At 35.1% G+C, this 12,513-nt stretch overlaps 1 protein-coding gene across 1 annotated transcript; it reads left to right on the top strand.

Annotated features, from left to right (window-relative positions):
- The first annotated feature begins 5,822 nt into the window (after window positions 1-5,822).
- LOAG_08482 (L-plastin) lies at window positions 5,823-12,018 on the top strand. Its single transcript, XM_020447714.1, has 15 exons — window positions 5,823-5,907; window positions 6,064-6,150; window positions 6,235-6,438; window positions 6,560-6,687; window positions 6,830-7,037; window positions 7,319-7,459; window positions 7,858-7,983; window positions 8,798-8,969; window positions 9,197-9,321; window positions 9,479-9,668; window positions 9,899-10,011; window positions 10,197-10,337; window positions 10,515-10,601; window positions 10,675-11,456; window positions 11,596-12,018. Exons 1-14 carry the CDS (start codon window positions 5,860-5,862, stop codon window positions 10,783-10,785), a joined length of 1,881 nt encoding a protein of 626 aa, XP_020302085.1. The 5' UTR covers window positions 5,823-5,859; the 3' UTR covers window positions 10,786-11,456; window positions 11,596-12,018.
- Window positions 12,019-12,513: the final 495 nt, after the last annotated feature.

Below are 12,513 nucleotides of genomic sequence, written 5' to 3'. Positions count from 1 at the left end.
TACTATACTATATATATATATATATATATATATATATATATATATATATATATATATATATATATATATATATATATATATATATATATATATATACCTTGTTTAACTCTTCATATAATAGTTATCGTAAATTTGCACCACTTGTGATGCATCGTATTTGATTCGAAAGATGCTAATCGCCAAGCAGTAGAGATAAGAGAAAGTTCCCTCTTCCTAACGATGAAAGAAGCAGTGAGTGAAACTTCTGGATGATTCCCGGGAAGATGAGTGTTGTGATTCTTTTTTTATTGATACATTGCAATAAAGTTCTCCAACCACAAGATTGTAGTTATCTGAATTAGGCTTGTTTAACCATGATGAAGGTTGAGTATGTAAAGTAGGAATGATAAAGAAAAAACATAGAAGACTGAGAAAGTCTACTGTTGCATCCTGAAAAACTTTTGAATTGACAACTGTCCTAACGTTTGAACCTTTCGGCCGTAAAATATAAATTTGCAGGATTTAAGCTCTTCGTAAGCATAACATAAAAAAAGGTATTGTGCAGGTGATTGGGAAAAGCCTTAACATGATTTTTCAGAAAGTTGTGAGATGAGGATGCACCATTTCCCAAGCGCTTTCACTAACAAGGTTCCAGACTTATGAGATGTCAGATTTCTAGATCATCTGAGTATTTAAATATCGAATGTTAATTTTACGAAAAAAACTGTGACAAAGATAAATGAATAGAAAAAAGCCTACATCGATTTGTCGAAGACCAAAAGTCGATCATTAATTTCTAGTTCTACTTTAATTTCTGGCATAAAAGGAGTACTTACTTTATGCCAGAAATTAAATCACCCAGCTTTAAAAGTGGACAATCTGATATTAAAATTGTGGTCTGCTTTGGAGAATTATGAAAGGGGCAGTGCACATCTGCTCAAAACAATAAGTCGAGGAAAAGGATTGGAAAAAAGGTGAATACCTGAACGATCTGAAAAACCAACGTGCAAGATCCTTAATTTTTTACATCTACTGGGAATTTCTGTATGGTAAGTGGACTTAAATTCCACTGTTCGCTGTCTTTTTAACAACTAATATGTCGCTAGGTTTTATTTGCTTCTGAAAAGCAACACCGGTCATTACTTTTGTCATTCCCTATGCTACTTCTATTCGCGAATTCAGTACACGATACATCTGTGCTGGTATTGGATACTCGTATGAAATGGATCTTTCCGCCGGTTTGTTAGCGTCTGAAATGGGTTAAAACACATTTGCCAATGATGACAACTGCAAGCTGGACACGTCATCCATGAAGAGGGTGGCCACTTGACCATTTTGAACATCCTGTTACTTATAAAAATATTATTCACTTATAAACTCTTAATTATAAAATATTACTTATAAAATTAAGTCAGTAGGGACTGGGAGTACCAATATCCAAGTCAAGTTCTTTTTTATGGACATTTGTAAAAATTTTAATGACCTACTGGCTGGAACGACTATAAAATATGGATTTACTTCAGCCAGTCCCCAAAACATTCGCACCATGAAATTTCATTGCTTTCTTGTTACCTACCATTTTGTAATACGTAATATATTGATTAGTTTCATCTCAGCCTGGTTACTTGTGCTCACTTGGTTAAACACAGCTGATTATGTTATTTGTATCAAGCAGCAAAATAACCGAATTAGTGTGGTGAATAATACAAGTTAATTTCTTTCTTAAATTCTCTAAATTTCCGTCTTTCGTCCTGTCTTGAATATATCATGTTAATTACCACTTGAAAATGGTCAAACGTTTATGCAAGATGATGAGGTCTTGTCGAGCACAGATACTGTATATCATCAGAAAGTTATTTAATCTTCTAACAACTACTTATCAGTAAGCTTCACAAATCTAACTTCTATCTTAAAGAGTCGTATTTCTACTAATCTACTCATTTTAAATAATCGGTTTACCATGCTTACAGTGTTTTAGAGACAAATCGATAGAAATCGATTGTTTAGTGAAAACGAAACACAGGCGAAGGGCATGCAAGTTAAATAAAAGTTTAAAAAGACTACTATCACTTCATTCAAATTGTCCAGGACAAAAGTTTAATTAGGTAATTTGTCCACTATGGATAACCCAGCAGCTATATAACTATTCAAACATGTTGTCTCTGCAAGGCATTATGTTTGCATTTATCCTGGTTTATCATTTCACCAATACTATTTTGTCTACCATTTCTTCATTACTTTTTGTGACATAACCGTGAATGAGCTAGAAGTTTTGTGTTTGTGTGAGAATAAGTTACCTATTTGAGAACTTAGGACGTAGAGGTCAGTTATACACAAATTATGGAATAAGCTGAAATCTGATAGTAAATCTTAATTTATCCAAAGACCTACACCGCTGAAAGCTGTAAATAGGATTTAAAGATGAGTGAGGATGAATATCAAACTATAGAGTTTCAAAGGGGGATTGGTGGACGTTGAGGAAAGAGCAGAAAGAGCAGGACTGGAAAAAATGGGCAAAATTTCAAATCATCAGAAGGCTCAGGAGTAATGCATTAAAGAACATCTTTTAGAAGACACCGCTCCTTTACTTACTTTCATTGATTTGTCTTGGGATTGTTTTTCTCATATTCTATAGCGATAGGCAATTAACATCATTAATAACACATCATATGCTATAAGAAATTTTTATCTTCATTATAAAGTAAAAAATTACGATTACGCAAATCATTTTTCACTTTATTTCTCTATAGGAATTTACCTAAAGTATTGAAAACTGGAAGAAGTAACTCATATTTAAGACACAACTTATAACGGGAGATTGTGAAATTTCGCCTTTTCATAATATATTGACAGTTCTGATACGATTTTATCAAGTTCAGACTCTGAAGCAACAATGTATGGAAACGGAAGCTGTGAAAGGAAGCAAAGTTGAAAGTAGGAGTTTATGGGCAGTTTTTCTGAGCTAGTGATAGTGAAAGTTTTACTAGAATTGATACTAAGGGAATAGGGGAGATGAAGAGCAATTATGATAACCTGAAAGGCATTTTGGTAGTTCACGAAGTGTTTAAACGCGGCAACGTTGCAACCATCCAGACATATTCTTCTGAAAATGTAACAATTATCCAAGTGCATTTCACATTTCTAAATGCATTGAACTAGTAAAAACTAACAAAAAGGTTGGAACTTTTTAGCAATAAATTTAGTTTTTGGTCTGAAGATCGCATTATAAATTTCTGTTAGTTACGTCAGATTTTGGAACTTATTTCACAACATATCTCCCGTTCCAACTTATTTCACATTTTATTTCCAAGAAAACGGAAAAGTTTATGTTTATTGTAAGATCTAAACCAGTAGTTACTTGTTCAGAAAAGTTATTTCATATTCAAAAGGCAGCATGTCAATTTATTGGTTGTACTAGCAAAAATCTAAACCTCGTCCAGTCATATTTTTAATATTGTTTCTTCCTCAACCAGGCCACTGTTTAATTTTTATAGTTTTGTTTGGTCCTTACAGTAAACAGCTATGACCACTGAATAGAAAACACCAAGAGTGAATATGTTATCAGCATCACAATGAAAAAAAAAGACATATCATCTGAGAATTAAATGATAAGAATGGTAGGAAATATGTGGTGACTCAAAATTGTGGGAGAAATATCCGTGTGTTTATTAAACTATTACATGTGAATTTAAATTAAAACTGGGCCCTGCTTAAAAATAAGGAATGTGATAAAATCCTAGATTATTTGACTTTGAAAAACTGCTAACGTTTTAGTCAACAACTAGGGGATAATGACTCTTCATTTGACTGTTTCTGAAGAGCGCCACGCTCCTAATGCTTACCCTTCATCAAAATTCATAAATTTTAAAATGCAAGGCCGGCTATTGTGTATTTGTTTTGCGGCTTTGTGATCGCTTGTGCTGTTGATTCTCCAACAAGCAGTAAATAAACCCTCAAATGGTGTCAGATCGTACTACTTCATTTCGCTTCTGTTTCTGTGATTTTTTGAACTCGATTGTATTACCTCACTATAAAAAGAGCCCCGCTGTATAAATGGAAATTGGAAATTGTTGGTATCTGATGAGAATTAAATTAAGCAGAATGACTCGATGGTGTCCTGAACCTCCTTCTAGAGCCCTCCTCTAACATGTAGCATCACCACAGGAAGCAACGGGAATAACTGTTGAATGTGATCGAATTATAATGCAAAGCTAAAAAGGGCTTGGATACTGCAATTGAGGACGAACCTTAATTTAGTTGTCTATAAAATGATTCGTTAATTTCTTTGCTTACGAAGGTGCTGCAAGTTGTTACTCGTATTTATCGATATTCGGTTTTTAAGGCAATTATTCATTGCAAGCATCGGTTCAATGTTGTGTTTAAAAAGGTTGACATAACCAAAGCAAATTTCTGCAAGACTTTCCAGATTAGCTTTTTGCCATTTCCAGATAAATGATGAGCTATATTCAAATTGCCATAACTTATATTTATATTAGTCATGTTAAACCATAACTTATATTCAGATTAGCCATGTTAATACGAAGAAATTCTCCTCCTTTAAAACGAGAGTATCATGCAGAAGTGGTTGAATTCTTTTGTTTTCAAACAAAATCGGTGGGTTGACCTCTTTGTTTTTAAATGAAACTGATGGCCTTTCAGTAATGAGACTGATCTTGACATTATAATTGCTTATTCCAAGCTATTAAAACTACTCTTTCCTTTTAATAAACCAGTACTCAAAATAAATGAGATTCTATTCACAAAGACAACATTTCAGCGAAGGAAGAGAGGGCGGGATTTTCTAATTTAAGTAAAAGCATCATGGTACCAAATTTGTTTGATATCAGTAAGAATAAGTAAGCTTACAAACGGGCCAAAAATCATCAAAAACATCCACATTTGACAAAAGTTTGGTGCGTTATTTCCACGTTATCATACCAGTTTACAACCACAATTTCCACTTAACTAGCCTACAGCACTTATCAGACTCTAACGCTGATCTTTTAAACAGCATTTTCCATCATCCATTTCGCGCCTTTTGAAACCTGAGGACTTCAAATCCCAAATAAGATACAGACGCTTTCATTTTATGACTTGGAACTATTTTGGGACGAAGTGGTATCTAAATACTTCAAAAATGCCTGAATGTGTGCGTAGTGTGGGTAGTTACTGGTATGTCATCACATAAGTAAGTCAACATTCAACCTAAATGCCTCACCACTTTGATACTGAAGAATTGAATGCTAACTTACTGACGCGACTATACTATAAGTATTGCATTGTATAACTGGCCGTGTGAAACTTGTGTAATAACACCCGTGCAATCTCACACATCACCGCTTGACTAGTTCCTTAGCGATAACATACCAGATTGTGTCACGTCATAGTGAAAACAAGACATGTCCAAAAAAATATTTCACACGTGGTAGTATGCAACAGAAAACGTCCCGCGGCATCTCACAAAGTAGTTGGATTCAAATCAGAAGTTGGAGGCGGGTGAAGTGGTACGGTGGAGGGAAGGGACAGCAGGATTGGTGAAGTTTGAGAATTAAGTACTGTTAGAGGCGAAAAACATTAAAAAGAGTCATTTAGTTATAACAGTAATTAAGATTAAGGAGAAAGCAAATGTAATGGTTGAAGGATGGAACTGATAAGAATTGTTAAGATGGTGAGTTGAAAAAATGCTTGGGTAGCGCCGGATGAGATTTGACTGCAGAGGGTTGAGATTGGGTAGGACCAAAGTAAGTCCAAAATTCGTTCAAATTCTGTAGACGCTGATGCAAACTTGGAAAGTGTCTTTCAGTGGTGCAATCTGTTTTATGCTTCCAGAACAGTAACTGAGATTTCAGAGTGCGTCGGCGGTACGAACTCCCGGTGTCAATGCTGACGAGAGAGCAGATCGTTGATCTCGCTGAAAGATTTTCGACAGTCAGTTCTTAAATTCATTATGGATTTTACTGTGTATATCAATAATTGGTTTGTGTATTAAAACTGTAGTATCGATGTCAGTTAAAGCTATATTGAATGATCAGAATGGGTCAGCCCACAGTAATGTGGTTTTGTTAATTCTTTACTTTTATTTAGGTTGATGAAAGTGGTTGTGGTACAATACCAGTGGCGGATGTTCAGGAAGCACTTAAAATTGCAGGCATTGACCTCCCAGGTTTTCAGGTAAATTTATTATTTTTTATATGGAATTAGCATTCAATGATTGAATTGCGAACTACCATTTTATATAAAATAGTTTGCTTCCAGTTTCGTGAACTAATGAAACGCTATGGAAGCGCGAAGAACTTGGCATTTGATGATTTCCAAAATTTGTTTATTGAATTACGTAGCGAAAAAGATCAGGAAGTGAATGAATGGAAACAGCGGATTGGTTCGGTGACTGGTGCTTATACAGTAAAGGGATTGTCAGAACAAAGTAATGAGGAAATCGTGCACACCATTCGAGTCGAGGTCTGCACTTCTAAAACAAATCTACTTAATCCTTTGGATTTCTGTCGGAATTCTTTTTCTGTCATTTTTCGAGTATTGGAAATTAGTGAAAAATATTTTGGAAAACACAGATTTTTTGTAGGAGGAGGTAGCTTTTTCAAATTGGATCAACAGTAATTTGTGCAATGATGCGGATTTGAAAAATCTAGTGCCTGTAAAAACTGATGGTGGAGACCTTTATCATAAAGTGCAAGACGGGCTTATTATATGGTAATGTCTCTTTGTTTGCTTCACCAAATTCTTCCGTTCGGTCCACATTTTAAGGAAGTAAGAAAGAGAAGATAGATATTGTTCCTTAATAGCAGTTCTTAGCAACTGAATTAGATTGAATTGTTTTGAATGGTATTTGTAGCAAACTCATCAATTTGGCAGTACCTGACACCATTGATGAAAGAGCCATTAACAAAAAGCATTTGAACACGTATACAAAACTGGAGAATTTGATATTGGCACTTATGTCAGCACAGGCTATCGGTTGTAATATCGTTAATATCGATGGTGATGATCTGAGTAAGGGCAAACCACATCTCGTACTTGGCCTTCTGTGGCAGATCATTCGGGTAAGTGCTGTAATTTTCAAACTGTATCTTGATTCAACGTATTTCTCAGGAAGAAATCTATTCACAAAGTCAGGCTTTCTACAACTCATCTTAGAATTGTCTTTAACATAACATGTGAGTGTTTTAGTAGGATTTTTGCTATGATTGTTAAATAGTTGAACATCAACAAGTCTGCAGATGTTCAACCATCTGCAGACTTGTTGATTCCTCTTATGGAAATGTTTGTAAATAGCACTAAAAGGCTGGATAACTGAAGGTTCTTGAATTGCTTTATATTGCAGATCGGTTTATTTAATCAGATTGACTTAAGACATGTGCCTGGACTATTTCGGCTGTTGCAAGAAGGTGAGACACTGGACGATTTACGCAAGCTTTCACCAGAACAAATTCTGATACGTTGGGTTAATTACCATTTATCAAAGGTATTCTTACTACAGTTGATTTGGAATAGATACCATGGGTTTCCACTTCTACCAACAAAAATAAAATATTTCATTTGTCTTTCCAAATTTTTTTCGAGCTACAGTGAATTCCAAAGTACGAAAAAGGCTAGGAATACTGAATTTGATTGGTAATTTCCCTTCACTTGGAAAATTTTAACTGGTTCTACTTTTACTACTCAGCATGTTAAATTAACTGTCGTTTTTTGTTGACTACGGTGATGGTGATGGAATGAAGGCAGAGTTCCACAAAAGTTCAGTGTAGAACATGAATTGTCGTATAATATGAACATAGTTATATGTGGAGGACAACTCGTTTGTGTTAGTGACTTTTGAAGGTCCATTTCAATTTCATTTTATTTCATCAAAAATATTTAAAGGCTGGCTTGAATCGGACGCTAACGAATTTTACCGCAGATGTTATCGACTCGGAGATTTATACTTATTTACTTAATGAAATCGCTCCAAAAACAGCGAATGTGTCCCTTTATCCACTCTCTGTTAAGGTATGTTAGGTTTCTCAGTCCTTAATTTTGGTCGTTGGTAGCATTCGAAAGCATTATCGGTTTAAATGAATGTGGTGTTGATTTTTGCAATGAAGTTTTATGCTAACATGCGCAATTTTATCTATAAGATTGTTTTTTTGAAGGCCGCATGATCTTATGGTTTTGTTTTTTTTTCCCCACTGGTTTTTTTTTCTTTTGTTTCTACGTGAATATTTTTCAGTCTTGATCTTATCTTTATTTGCTGGTTGCTCTGATTATCATCCAGCTCCCCTAAAATTCTGTATTTCTTTAGCTGTACTGCCTGTTCACTATTAGTTGTTCATTTACTTCATTCTTTTAAAAGACTGTCGACTAGCTTACTTGCAAAATGCATCGTCTCTGTCCACTCTTGCTAAAATGTAAATATTTTTTCACGTCAGAATTTGCTGCTACATTGCACAGTAGAGGTAGAAACTGCGTGCCTTTGTCTGCTATTATGTTTCAAAATTTGGCAGCCTCACTTCAAACGATTTAAGGGTAGAAAAGCTGGGTGGAAGCAAATATTTTAACATAAACATAATTTACAAATAAATGCATGGCATTAAAAATTTTCAAATCAAATTAGGGATTTCAAAATATAAGTTTAATTTATAATATAAAAGGTTCTTGATATTACTTATACTATCATGGAAAACATGCAGTAGAACGACTGCACCAAGTTTTTTTGTGTCTACTTGAAATTTCGGAAATGAAATTGATTTCCGTCATTATATCAAAAGCAGGAAACAAACATGGAAAAGAAATTCTGACTTATAAGTCTTCAATCATTCTTCAGGGTAACATACAGAGAGCGGCGGCTATGTTGAATGAAGCTGAGAAGATAGACTGTCGCGAATTTGTTGCGCCAAGCGATGTTGCTCAAGGGAACTATAAATTAAATCTAGCATTTGTTGCCAATCTTTTTAATAAATATCCAAGCCTTCCGGAACCAGGAGCAGACGAGTTTGGTGAGTTTTATTGTGACAATATCAAGTGCGATGAAAGAGAAACGAGATAATTCTGACCTATTAAATCATCAGTCATCATTTTAACGGAGAAAGGAGGAAGGTTATTTTTCGTTTTGTTAAATAGGGGCTTTGTCCAGTTTATACCTCATTGAAGAATTCCGATTTGCTTGTGATTTCCATTCTGGATTTGATGTTTAGTTTCAATAAGCGAAATTTGGACTTTTCAGAAATCGATACTGCTGATGAAACACGTGAGGAAAAGACGTATAGGAATTGGATGAACAGTATGGGTGTTGATCCACATGTCAACTGGCTTTATAGCGATCTTTGCAGTGGTGTTATTATTTTTCAAGTTAGTTCAGCGTACTCAATGAATGTAATTGACATGTGGTGTGAAAACCACTTTAGCAAATACTATGCGATCTCAAGTTCATTTTTCGGTTTGTTTGTTAGCTAGGTAGTGATTTTATTGTAAATTAATTATTGGGTTGTTGAAGCCTTTGTTCCAGCTTTATGATATAATTCGCCCTGGAATAGTGAATTGGAAACGAGTGGTTAAGAAGTTTTCCAAATTAAAAGGTATGATGGACCAAATCCAGAACTGCAACTATGCGATTGAACTTGGTAAACAGCTGCGGTTTTCATTGGTTGGAATACAGGGCAAAGACATTTATGATGGCAATCAAACGCTTACGCTTGGTTTGTTTATTCATAATTTCGGAGAAGATTGCACGTGAGATTAGCTGTTCGAAATCGACGTTTATTAGCAGTTATTACTGGGACGAACTGGCTGGTGGTTACTTATGGCCGTAAGGTGGGAAACATTCTCTTGAGGGACTCTGAAGTGGTTTAAGAATGAAAGCATCAGTTAAAGTGAGAGATTATAGCATTGTCAGTTGTTCTTCCAGTCGTATTTCCCTTTCTTTTAGCTTTGGTATGGCAGCTGATGCGCGCCTATACTTTGACTGTATTAGCGCAATGTACGCAGAGTGGTGATTCTTTGGCAACTGATAAAGAAATTATTGCGTGGGTGAATAAAAAAGTATGTTCCATGAATATTGCTTTTTTTGCGGATGTAGCAATGTCGTAGAACCTTGCAAAAGTTTACAGATTTAATGTGTTGGACTTTTCTATGCTTTTGAAACTTCATGACTATGGCAGATCATTCTAAAAGTTCTTTAAATGTGCGAGCATACTGGTGGATGCGACATCTCATCGCATTTGCAGTTAGCGTCCTCCGATCGAAAAAGATCTATAAAAAGCTTTCAAGACCCAGTAATATCCGATGCTTGTGTCGTTCTGGATCTTATTGAATCAATCAAACCGGGCACAATCAGTTACTCACTCGTAAAAACTGGTACTGCTGAGGTTAGTTTTGTCTGTAGCTATTGATTTACATACTGAAACTCTCTATTTCAGCTTTGTTAAGAGTGTATGAAATATTTCTCTTTCAGTTAAGTTTGCCGATTATTACCTGCATTTTCCTGCATCCGTTTGCGTTGCAAAAGAAAAAAGAAAGTTTTTATATCAGTTACTTTCTTATAGGATAATTTGGAGAATGCAAAATACGCAATCACATCAGGACGCAAAATTGGTGCAAAAATCTATGCTTTGCCAGAAGACATTGTTGAAGTTCATTTTTATTTTTTCATTTCCATGGAAGTTATCTGAAATTTCGTTTGGAGTATGACATATAATTTTTTAGGTTAAACCGAGAATGGTAATGACTGTCTTTGCGTGTTTAATGGCGCGTGATTATATGCCCAATGTGAAAGAAGTACCATCGCCAGCAGAATCACTGGAAAATCATGAATAAAAATATTACTGGAGTTTCAAGCTAACGCTTATTCCCATTAATCCTGATGTTTTTATGTGCCCTAGTTATATTCATGTTCCTTTTATGTAATCCTTTAAAACATATAGTGAACAATGAAAATCAGAATCATGAATTATATCGGTGAAGATTACAAAATTATTGCAGAACATAATTTCTAGGAAAACCGTTATATTGCTGAAAAGAAGTACTGCATTTTAGAATAGTAAAATACCGTACTGATTCTGTGATTTCGTTTCTTTTCTCACCAACTTGAACACTTTTCACTTGGTTGTCTGATTATCAGCAATTTCATTACATTGGCATATGATTGTTTTTGTATTCTATGTTTCTAACGTGTACTTCGTAATAACTTTAATTTATAATTTATATTTTCGGTTGCACCACTGTTTATTTCGGTTGCACCAACGTACATTTCAAGAGTCAGGAATTACTCACTGAGATGAAAAATTTGTAACCCCTTGTGTGTTCGGCCTTGATTAGCCAGTTTTATATTTAATTGTATTTACCAGTTTATTAATTTATCTCCTGTTCTTCCGATCGGTGTAGCAACATACTCGAGAAGTTACATTTGCAGAAGTGGTTCAGAAGAGCAAGCAGCTGGGGATACTTTTTATACGACATCTTCAAAGGGCACATTCCGCAACAGCACGGTACTTCCACAATTTTACAGATTATATCCTAATTTTTTTTAACAATTTATGTATATCGGAGTAGTTGTTGCCCTTCGATTGAAAACATCCTGTGGTTTCTGAGACATTTTCCTTATGAATGTCACTTGAAGTAATTCAGCGGGCATCTTCCAATGGTCCTTCATATTTACCACCGCATACGGATAGCGTTCCGAACAGAGATTTCTTGCCCTGAAATCTTTCATTTCGAATAATTCCGAGGATTCGAGATAACGAGTCAATGATATCTTGAAATTGGTAAGCAGACTTTGGATGCTATGTTGGATGCGACAACATCAGGTATCCATTACGAGCGGTACAGTTTCGTTTCGTTGAGGTTCCATACAAATATCTGGCTGGGCAGGGTTTTTAAAATCACCCGCGTTAAATGCATATTCTCAAAAATGGGTAACTTACCAATCAGTGAAGATTTGGGATGAATTGCTGTAATTTTTGATAGTGTTATGAAGCTATTTAATATGTTAACTGTATCATAAATCACTTGGATAAACTAACTGTTCAAATTACTTGACAATTATCACGCGAGATGCAGTAATGAATTTGGAAAAAGGTGAAAAGTTAGACCTACGTAGTATGTACCAAACAATTCACAACAGAACAGATGATGGAAGCTGGACATAAATAACTTGTGGATAGGACACGAGCGGATAAGTAGGGAGTAAATGGCAAAATAAAATTTGGAGAATGAAAATGTGACATGGAATCAACATAAGAGTATGGAGGCTTTTTAAACTGAAAGGACATACCAGTCTGATACAGCACTATTTGTGGAAAAAAACCAAAATATTTTTATAATATAGAAACGTGGTGTTGATATGGTGGAGATGAACTTATGTTGTAAAGATATTGTAAATTGATTGGTGCTGTACAGAACTTCATGTGCGGAATGTAAGCTTCCGCTATAGAAAAGCCGATATTGTAAATTGATTGGTGCTGTACAGAACTTCATGTGCGGAATGTAAGCTTCCGCTATAGAAAAGCCGATATTGTAAATTGATTGGTGCTGTACAGAACTTCA

The sequence above is a fragment of the Loa loa genome (genome assembly GCF_000183805.2).
Source record: "Loa loa unplaced genomic scaffold supercont3.113, whole genome shotgun sequence".
Taxonomy (NCBI): Eukaryota; Metazoa; Nematoda; class Chromadorea; order Rhabditida; family Onchocercidae; genus Loa; species Loa loa.
Note: the sequence above shows the minus strand (reverse complement) of the source record. Positions and strands in the feature narration are given on the sequence as shown.

What these genes read in the sequence shown, in the direction of transcription:
- LOAG_08482 (XM_020447714.1), top strand. Translation starts at nt 5,860, where the DNA reads ATGCTGACGAGAGAGCAGATCGTTGATCTCGCTGAAAGATTTTCGACA. An exon ending in CAAGACGGGCTTATTATATG is followed by an intron (nt 6,688 to 6,829) that starts GTAATGTCTCTT and finishes TGGTATTTGTAG; the next exon opens with CAAACTCATCAATTTGGCAG. An exon ending in TGCCAGAAGACATTGTTGAA is followed by an intron (nt 10,602 to 10,674) that starts GTTCATTTTTAT and finishes ATAATTTTTTAG; the next exon opens with GTTAAACCGAGAATGGTAAT.